The 10,559-nt window shown below is 40.5% G+C and overlaps 1 protein-coding gene across 1 annotated transcript; it reads right to left on the bottom strand.

Annotated features, from left to right (window-relative positions):
• Positions 1-6,992: 6,992 nt before the first annotated feature.
• LOC110491800 (probable vesicular acetylcholine transporter-A) lies at positions 6,993-9,694 on the bottom strand. The gene has a single exon (XM_021565565.2). It carries the CDS (start codon positions 8,581-8,583, stop codon positions 7,021-7,023), a length of 1,563 nt encoding a protein of 520 aa, XP_021421240.1. The 5' UTR covers positions 8,584-9,694; the 3' UTR covers positions 6,993-7,020.
• Positions 9,695-10,559: the final 865 nt, after the last annotated feature.

Raw genomic sequence — 10,559 nt, 5'->3', positions numbered from 1 at the left:
CAATGGTGGCCCTCTTGAAGCATGTGAGAACAACAGACTGGGATAGGGATTGATTGAATATGTCCGTAAACACACCAGCCAGCTGGTCTGCGCATGCTCTGAGGACGCGGCTGGGGATGCCGTCTGGGCCTGCAGCCCTGTGAGGGTTAACACGTTAAAATGTTTTACTCACGTCGGCTGCAGTGAAGGAGAGTCCTCAGGTTTTGGTTGCGGGTCGTGTCAGTGGCACTGTATTGTCCTCAAAGCGGGAAACAAGTTATTTAGTCTGCCTGGGAGCTAGACATCCTGTTCCGTGACGGGGCTGGTTTTCTTTTTGTAATCTGTGATTGACTGTAGACCCTGCCACATACCTCTTGTGTCTGAGCCGTTGAATTGTGACTCTACTTTGTCTCTATACTGACGCTTAGCTTGTTTGATTGCCTTGCGGAGGGAATAGCTACACTGTTTGTATTCGGTCATGTTTCCGGTCAACTTGCCCTGGTTAAAAGCACTGGTTCGTGCTTTCAGTTTCACGCGAATGCTGCCATCAATCCACGGTACCTGGTTCAGCAGTGTATGAGCAAAGTTTCAGACGGATATCTTGAAGTATGAGCAAACTACATGACATTTAGTGTGAAGTCACCCAGGTACATTTGGGCAAATCGTGAAGGAGACATTTACATTCACCTTACATTTTTCTGAAATAATATCGTCAAATCTGTATACTTGGACTTTGATTTAGCTTTTTCAGTATTAGTAGCCATATTACAAGTTCAACATTTGCAAAACACCCAGCTTTCATAACTTCATAACTCTCCATATTCTTATAATTTCTGTCCAAAAGGAAAAGGCTTGACATCGCACAAGGTTAGCAGCAACATTTTGCGACAGATACTGGGTTGCCGCATACTCCCATAAAGCCTAGTTCATTGGCTATCTAGCTAGCTTTTTTTGACCCCGATTGGTACTTATTTGACAACGTCAAATCAAGTGAAAGCCGCCTGCGTCATCGGCGTGCCATGAAATACAAAATCGATCGTGCATGTTACATGGACCTTTTTAGGATATGAAAAATGATTTTATCTAACAAAACGACACTTCATGTTATCTCTGGGGCCCTTTGGATGATAAATCAGAGAAAGATTTCATAATGTAAGAATGTAAGTACACATTTCGCAAGAGGACAAGCACATTAGAGTGTCTAGTTTGAGAAATAGGTGCCTCATAAGTTCTCAACTGGCAGCTTCATTAAATAGTACTCACAAAACATCAGTCTTAACTTCAACAGGTAAGAGGCAACTCCGGGATGCTGGCCTTCTAGGCACAGTTCCTCTGTCCAGTGTCTGTGTTCTTTTGCCCATCTTTATATTTTATTTTTATTGACCAGTCTGAGACATGGCTTTTTCTTTGCAACTCTGCCCAGAAGGCCAGCATCCCGGACTTGCCTCTTCACTGTTGACGGTGAGACTGGTGTTTTGGTACTATTTAATAAAGCTGCCAGTTGAGGACTTGTGAGGGGTCTGTTTCTCAAACTAGACACTAATGTACTTGTCCTCTTGCTCAGTTGTGCACTGGGGCCTCCCACTCCTCTTTCTATTCTGGTTTGAACCAGTTTGTGCTGTTCTGTGAAGGGAGTAGTACACAGCATTGTACGAGATCTTCAGTTTCTTGGCAATTCCTAGCATGGAATAGCCTTCATTTCTCAGAACAAGAATAGACTGATGAGTTTCAGAAGAAAATTATTTGTTTCTGGCCATGTTGAGCCTGTAATCAAACCCACAAATGCTGATGCTGCAGTTACTCAACTTGTCTAAAGAATGACAGTTTTATTGCTTCTTTAATCAGAACAACAGTTTTCAGCTGTGCTAACATAATTACAAAAGGGTTTTCTAATGATCAATTAGCCTTTTAAAATGCTAAACTTGGATTAGCTAACACAATGTGTCATTGAAACACAGGAGTGATAGTTGCTGATAATGGCCTATGTAAATATTTCATGAAAAACTGCCGTTTCCAGCTACAATAGTCATTTATAACATTAACGATGTCTACACTGTATTTCTGATCAATTTTATGTTATTTTAATGGACCAAAAAAATGGCCTTTCTTTAATTAATATTTTGATACATTTGCCTAGATTTTAACTTTTGAGATATGTCCCTAATAGGCTACAGACCATGATTGATTGAGGTTCATGGAACATTTACGAATGTTTAAGTGTGAAAACTTTGTTCCATCATTATCTTCCTTTATGTTTTGACACCACTGCCATATTGTACTAGATCCTGCTCAAAATAGAAGCCATCTGATATTTCAGATGCCAAAAATGCTTTTTTACACATTGACATGGAGTTTTGAAGGGGATTACACTCATATTTTAAAAGAGTTGCATATATTTACATTGCTGTCCAAGAGGTCCTTCGATGGGTCTCGTTCCAGAACTGGCATTCTGGAACTTTGGAAGTCCAGTCAAGCATGTAAAATTGGACATGGCTCTCTGCATGTGTGAATGAAATTGACAAGACAATGTCAGACTATGGCTCCCTTATTTGTTGATTCCTTTTAACAATATCAAAATAAACTGACAATCAAATGAGATGGTAAAAGTATATTGTTTTTTTTGGGGGGGGGGGTGTAGCTCAGCTTTAATATTGCAGATAGATTGTGCCTTCCATCAATATAATTGTCTGCATCATTTCCAATCACCCATGTTTTTGGGAAAATAAATTCCCCTAACATCTCTCCCCTCACTGGAGTAAACTAATAGACAACAACACTTATGCTTCTACTTCCAGCTTATACATAGTACAGTGCCTTGCGAAAGTATTCGGCCCCCTTGAACTTTGCGACCTTTTGCCACATTTCAGGCTTCAAACATAAAGATATAAAACTGTATTTTTTTGCGAAGAATCAACAACAAGTGGGACACAATCATGAAGTGGAACGACATTTATTGGATATTTCTAACTTTTTTAACAAATCAAAAACTGAAAAATTGGGCGTGCAAAATTATTCAGCCCCCTTAAGTTAATACTTTGTAGCGCCACCTTCGATTACAGCTGTAAGTCGCTTGGGGTATGTCTCTATCAGTTTTGCACATCGAGAGACTGAAATGTTTTCCCATTCCTCCTTGCAAAACAGCTCGAGCTCAGTGAGGTTGGATGGAGAGCATTTGTGAACATCAGTTTTCAGTTCTTTCCACAGATTCTCGATTGGATTCAGGTCTGGACTTTGACTTGGCCATTCTAACACCTGGATATGTTTATTTTTGAACCATTCCATTGTAGATTTTGCTTTATGTTTTGGATCATTGTCTTGTTGGAAGACAAATCTCCGTCCCAGTCTCTGGTCTTTTGCAGACTCCATCAGGTTTTCTTCCAGAATGGTCCTGTATTTGGCTCCATCCATCTTCCCATCAATTTTAACCATCTTCCCTGTCCCTGCTGAAGAAAAGCAGGCCCAAACCATGATGCTGCCACCACCATGTTTGACAGTGGGGATGGTGTGTTCAGCTGTGTTGCTTTTATGCCAAACATAACGTTTTGCATTGTTGCCAAAAAGTTCAATTTTGGTTTCATCTGACCAGAGCACCTTCTTCCACATGTTTGGTGTGTCTCCCAGGTGGCTTGTGACAACACTTTTTATGGATATCTTTAAGAAATGGCTTTCTTCTTGCCACTCTTCCATAAAGGCCAGATTTGTGCAATATACGACTGATTGTTGTCCTATGGACAGTCTCCCACCTCAGCTGTAGATCTCTGCAGTTCATCCAGAGTGATCATGGGCCTCTTGGCTGCATCTCTGATCAGTCTTCTCCTTGTATGAGCTGAAAGTTTAGAGGGACGGCCAGGTCTTGGTAGATTTGCAGTGGTCTGATACTCCTTCCATTTCAATATTATCGCTTGCACAGTGCTCCTTGGGATGTTTAAAGCTTGGGAAATCTTTTTGTATCCAAATCCGGCTTTAAACTTCTTCACAACAGTATATCGGACCTGCCTGGTGTGTTCCTTGTTCTTCATGATGCTCTCTGCGCTTTTAACGGACCTCTGAGACTATCACAGTGCAGGTGCATTTATACGGAGACTTGATTACACACAGGTGGATTGTATTTATCATCATTAGTCATTTAGGTCAACATTGGATCATTCAGATATCCTCACTGAACTTCTGGAGAGAGTTTGCTGCACTGAAAGTAAAGGGGCTGAATAACTTTGCACGGCCAATTTTTCAGTTTTTGATTTGTTAAAAAAGTTTGAAATATCCAATAAATGTCGTTCCACTTCATGATTGTGTCCCACTTGTTGTTGATTCTTCACAAAAAAATACAGTTTTATATCTTTATGTTTGAAGCCTGAAATGTGGCAAAAGGTCGCAAAGTTCAAGGGGGCCGAATACTTTCGCAAGGCACTGTATATACAATTTACAGACACAGTATATTTTACAATCAATATCTTTTGTTTGTTTTTAGTCCCATCCTTCAGCTCCACTCAACCCCTCTGAACACCATCCTGTTTGGATTTCTATTTGCCATATATTTTTCAACTGTGCTGTGATGTTTCACAAAAGTTCTGAACTTTTCTATTCTCAGATTCAACATATTGCAAAATAAAGATAATAGTTTTTGCTAAGAGTATTATTATATTATTGTCGGGTTGACTATGACTTAAATTAAATTACCCAGCAGTGCTATTTACAGAGTTAGCAACAGTTCATGTTGCAATGATTCAGTCATTCCTGAACCTGCGACCAAAATCAGGCTACATATGGACAGTACCAAAACAAATTATCTAATGATTCTGTCTCTTATCAGCAAAATCTGAAAGCATGTTGTTGATATTGCTGAAATATTTATATTATTTTCACATCGCAAATTCATTAAAACTTTAGCAAAACAATGTATCATATAGAAATGTGATCATTCAAGCAGGATTATTGAGTAGGATTATTTCTTATTCATTTATAAAACGAGATGCCTTTTGGGCTTAGTAAGGTTATATTACTCCATTTGTTGTTTAAGTTGTCATTGAGTCTTTGGAAACAAACAATGTCCTTGCTTCCTCAAGTCTATTAAGTCTTCCAAAACAAAGTAGCAGTATCAGCCTATTTATTTGTAAAAAAAGTAATATATATATACTATATTTTATTAGGGAGTCCCATTGTTGAAATAACAGATTGTCCCTTTAATAAGTTTAACTCAAGAAGTATAATATTTCAAATGGAATTCAGGGCAGCCGTTTTTCATTGGCACGATACTATTAGAAATACTAAGGTTTTTCTCTTACCTCGGCAGCTTCAAAAAGTTCAGGTGTGATCTAGCCTATTATCAATGGCTCCGGTAGATAGACAGTCTAACCTTAATGTGTCTCCTCAAAACCAATCCGTTATCGTCCAGTCTCAGTTTCAGCATCCCTGTATTCCGTCCACAGCACCTCCGTTAGCTTAGGAGGGACGCTGAAGGTACCTAGTCCTGTTGGCAACAAGGCTCCTCCCTTTGCGAGCCATTCGCGGATACGTTTATTTGGCAGTTTGCGTGTTAAACCCACCTGTTTAGGAAAGGGTTAGACACCGTGTCCAGTATGCTATACGCATAGTCCAGTATGCAGGTAGACCTATTGTTAGCTCACGCCGAGGTGTATGGAAGCGTTTTATTCCTTCTTTGGCTTTCTGATTTTTCTCCGACAGTGTGCCATAATGTCTCTCTTTTGTTGTTGTTCTTTAAAATGTAGCCGACATTAGGCCCACAAGCTTACATTTATGCACGTGTAGCCAAGATTGCAGTGTGTTTGGACTGATCATGGTTTTATATGATAAAGCAGCCTATGTTTGGGATTGTTTGTATATTGCAATAGCCCATTGTTCTACTAGGCTACATAAATCATTTTCCAATCCTGTCACATTAAATATTAAATATGGAATAAAAGAAACAACTGCTCTGAATTTGAGGGTCAGGAAAATTAAAGAATGGGATAAACAAATACCAAAAAGTTTAACCAAAGCGTCTGATTCAATTCGTTTTGGCATTTTTAGTTTTTAACTTAAATGGTGATTAACGTGATTTGAAAACTAACTTTCTCCATTTCAAACGTTCTCTAGTTCAGTTGATTAAAACTTGTAGAATCGCTTATATTTTTCATAAGCTCTCAAATCAGACATTAATTGTTGATATTTAATTGTGCATAAAATATTTCGATGTAAAAAGAAAACGAATTAAACCTTCCGTATGTTTATAGCCTATTGGTCTTGACTGAGATTTATGTTCATATTACATTTTAATTTTATGCGAATAATGTGTTGTGATTTTAGTGACTTTGACTTGTGAATTTCTTACAACCATTTCAACTATAACGTTATGTAAATATTTTATTTTCATTATAGGAGAGCGACACAGACTGGTAGCTAAAGGGAGTTAGCCAATCATTGCATGCATATTGTACTTTTGACAATAACACACATGAAGCACTTGTACATTCACATACTCTTGATTTAATATGTACATTAATATACACATATAAACAATTGTTGAAATGTCCTATCATACATTTAGGATATGCATTCCAGATAGTTTATACATCATCCACATTAAGTTAAATACAGAATACACAATGTAAGACGGGGGATTCAAACCCACCTATTCCCCCCTAAAAGTGTATTGTGAAATATTGCATATTTATTTTAGCAGCACAACTCTTGCAAAATACATATAAGGTATATTATTTTGAATGACGAATACATTTAATTTGTTCTTTTTTATGATAAAAGTTATGTTCCGTTTACACAGGTCCACGAATATGATATGGAATCAATGTTTTGTCACAATGCGCACACTTTCAGCTTTAACAAATATCACCCTAGCGCAATCTACTGTGAATGCTTCTTCAGATGACATTGTCCGATTGAATTGGAAGACAGGATATTCTTCTGGAGTTATCTTCTTTCCTAATTAAATTATGTAAATGGTTGCGTCAAATTAGTATGACACATAGTATAGCTTCATCGCTTTATGGGCACTTACATTATTATTATTTTTTTTTTTTTTACAGTTTACGCATACTCAAATGACTCCTCTTCAGAATACTTGGCTATGCCATTCTCATCAACAACATTACTTAACCCCTTCCTCTTCCTCTCGCGTTCCTGAGTTTTTATTGTGTCGTAGAGACCCGTGGGGCCTTCCTCCAGTAGCATGCCTCTCTCCGAGTTTGAAGGTTTCATTTGGCACACGTTCTTTAGTAAGAGGAGCGCTGGTGCGTAAAGCACATTGGCGAGACCCATGCCCAGGTTGAGCTGAATGAAGCCCAGGTCGTGGACTATCTGTCCGGCCACCACAGGGCCCAGGGCGTATGCCACGCAGTAGGAGATGTCCGCGATGGCGTACACACTGCCGTACACCGACACATGCCGCACGTCCACCAGGAAAGCGAGTGTAGGCAGTAGCGCCGTGTCCACCAGGGCGATGCCAAAGCAGATGCCACACAGTGGACCCATCAGCTGGCCAAAGGTCTTACAGGCTGGCACGGTGCACGAACTGGCGCCGATTATCACCATGCCCAGTGCCCCGTAGAACCACTGCAGGTGTGGGTACTTAGCCGCGAGTTTGACGGTGATGTACACACCCAGGACATGCGGGAAGAACGCGGGAAGCCAGGCAAGGCCGATCTCCCATTGGGAAGAGTGCATGGTTTCTTCCATCCAGTTTGCGATGGTGGGCTCCAGGAAGGCCAGCGGGATGTTACAGGTGGTCAGGGCACCCGCCACCACAGCTATGTAGGGGTCGATCATCAGTTTGTAGATGGGGGTGCCCACGGGCATGTTCTCTCTCTCCCCTCTGGAGAAGGGCTTTAACACGGTCAGGCACAGCATGCCGTCCGTGAAACAGATGCAGGCCAGCACAATGAAGGGCACCCGTTTCCCACAGAATTCGTACAGGATGCCCCCGAAGGGAGGCGCCACTAAGCTGCCGAAAGAGATGAATGCCAGGGCGATACCCAGGGCTCTGCTCCTCTCCGCCTCCTCCGTGTACTTATCCGCTATCATGGCGATGCCTGATGTATCTGCGAACGCTGAGCCTAAGCCCTGCAAGCTCCTCGCCGCGAACAGAGACACGTAATTATCGGCGAAGGCGAATAGACATGTGGAAAAAAACATGATGATGAGTCCGATGAACAGAGGAAGGTCATAACCGACCCGGTCAATGAACGTCCCGGTCAACGGGTTGACCAAAAGCTGCAATATGGCTTTGGACGCAAAAAGTACACCAATCTGCAGGTCGAAGTTGCCTTTGGTGGCTTTAAAGATAGTATGATTCGAGGAATTCCCGGCGTTTTTTACTCGTGCATTAAACGAAGCGTGATCTGCCTCACTTTGTAATTCTGCCAAATAGTCTGGTATGATCGGCACAATTACCATGTAAAGCATGTTATCTAATAGAAGTGCTACACAGACAATCACTAGAATAATCCGTCTCTGTCGCTCAGGGTCTTTGAATTTAGTACCTAGTTGTTTAGTTCTTTCGCCTATCTCAGACAGTTTCATAGCAGCAGATTGCGCTAGATCCCCGGCTCCGTGGGCGGCTCCGTGGTCCTCTGTGATTCCCTTTGTATCCATGATTCTTTACGTTTTCTGCTGGCTTCTCTCTTCCAAAACGAAAAATAAACTCTTTCCACCGACTGAAATGTGCGCGTCTCAGTTCAGGAGCTCTTTGTTCATGTGTTTTGGTCTTGTCAGGTTCACTCATTCAATTTACTTATTCAGCAGCAGTCTGAACATATGTCCAGCTTTCCGGTCTTTACCTTTCCCTGGTGGCACAGTCCGTAATTGCGCTCGTATTTCCTCTCTCGTGACCTGGACGAGTTTTATCCTGTCTTCCATTGTGGTTTCATTGTCTCATACCCCGTCATTCAGGTGACGCGCTGGCGACAGACAAACTCTCACAGGTTAGAGATTCACCTGCAGCTCACTCGCAAACTGTTACTAGTGTTACTAGTAACACTACTTCGTGAGAACCATCTGCTCTCACATCTGCAGCCACCTGTATGTCATCATCTCACATCACCTAGACCCCTTCAGTGTCCCCCTACCCCGTCATTTCCAAAATATATGCAATCCTTGTTTGCCTTTCAGTGTTTCCACAGATGGGACATTATTTTATGATAATTTAACACATGGCAAGCCCGTGCCCAATAACACTCTGCAACCAGTTACTTCACGGAAAAATAATATTGGTTTGATATAGGCCCACCCTTCAATCAAAGGACAGTGTGTGCTTGTATAATTTGAATTGTATGGACGGTTTCAAAAAGTCAGGAGAGCTAATCAATGGACAACATTTGAACAATGTGTTTGGAAACATTTGAACAAGGAGTTATCTTTTTAGATGTGGGCTATATTCGTTTCCAAGTGACCTTTGATGTACTGTATGTATTTTATGCAATGTATGTTCAATACAATATCCACTGTTAGGTTAACATTTCGAACTTTCATATGACAAAAAATAATCGATTAATTGAAAAGTACCCTAATGTTTTAAAAGTGAAACGTTTGCCATTTTAAGCACATGACGTCTTTACCCAATAATTGGAATTCCAATAAGGAAGTGAACGTTATTTATAATATGGGTTACATAGAGAAAATCGGACCTCTCTGAAATGAAAATGGACGGCCCTCCCTTCAGAAAAAAATATATTTTACCGGAACGCTTGAAAAAAGTAACCCTCCCCTATACCCAAAATAATAATTAAAACAAAGTGGATAGAAGAGAACATGTTTATCAAATACCCTCACTTCTTGGACAGACAAGAGCCTTTGATATGCAGTTTTAGAAACGGGTCTTTGTCCTGTAAGCATTACATGGCAACGCAAAAATACTAATAGTGCACAGGGCTGCGGGCTTTCGCAGGACACAGGACACCGTGGAAGGGAGTAGAGGTGGAAAGATATCCTTCATAGTAAAAGTATTGCATGCATTTATCACTTATACAGGTCCGAGAAAAAAATACTTGAATTAAAAAAAAAATCAATTTTAAGTAATTTTACATATTAGCAGAATATTTTGTAAATAGCACACAAATTACCGAAATGACAGGCTCTTCGTAGCCTATAGGCTATGAATCGTTTGATCGAGACCACACTAGATAGCCCATAAGCGCACTTGATATTGCGCTCCCAGCGGAGAATCAGAGATGAGGCTATTTAGGCTATAGGCTATTTGGTGTAGTCTCAATCAAATTATCCATAGCCTATAGGCATGCTCGGAGAAGCACAGAGCAAAGTTATACTTCTAAGATAGCTGCTGGAATGGTGTAAACAAAACTAGGCTGCACTACACACCACAATGAATATTCCAACGCTGAGCCCCAGGCTGCTCTGCTCATCAAAAACGTTTTTTTTTTTTTTTTTGCTGCCTAACCTAATTAACCTGATTAAACTATCGTAATTAATATAGTATTTTATTTACAATGCAATAATAAAACGAACCGTTTCTTTTCTTGTTTTTGGTAAAAAGTAAACATCCAGAGAGCCTCTGTATTGCCCTCCCTCCAATTACATATTTACATGAAATGTTTTGGACCTGCCCCCAAACC

This window comes from Oncorhynchus mykiss, chromosome 16, assembly GCF_013265735.2.
Source record: "Oncorhynchus mykiss isolate Arlee chromosome 16, USDA_OmykA_1.1, whole genome shotgun sequence".
In the NCBI taxonomy this organism is placed as follows: Eukaryota; Metazoa; Chordata; class Actinopteri; order Salmoniformes; family Salmonidae; genus Oncorhynchus; species Oncorhynchus mykiss.
This window is presented reverse-complemented; position numbering and strand designations above follow the sequence as displayed.

Excerpts from the sequence above, each read along its gene's own strand:
- LOC110491800 (XM_021565565.2), bottom strand. The coding sequence starts at position 8,583 with ATGGATACAAAGGGAATCACAGAGGACCACGGAGCCGCCCACGGAGCC.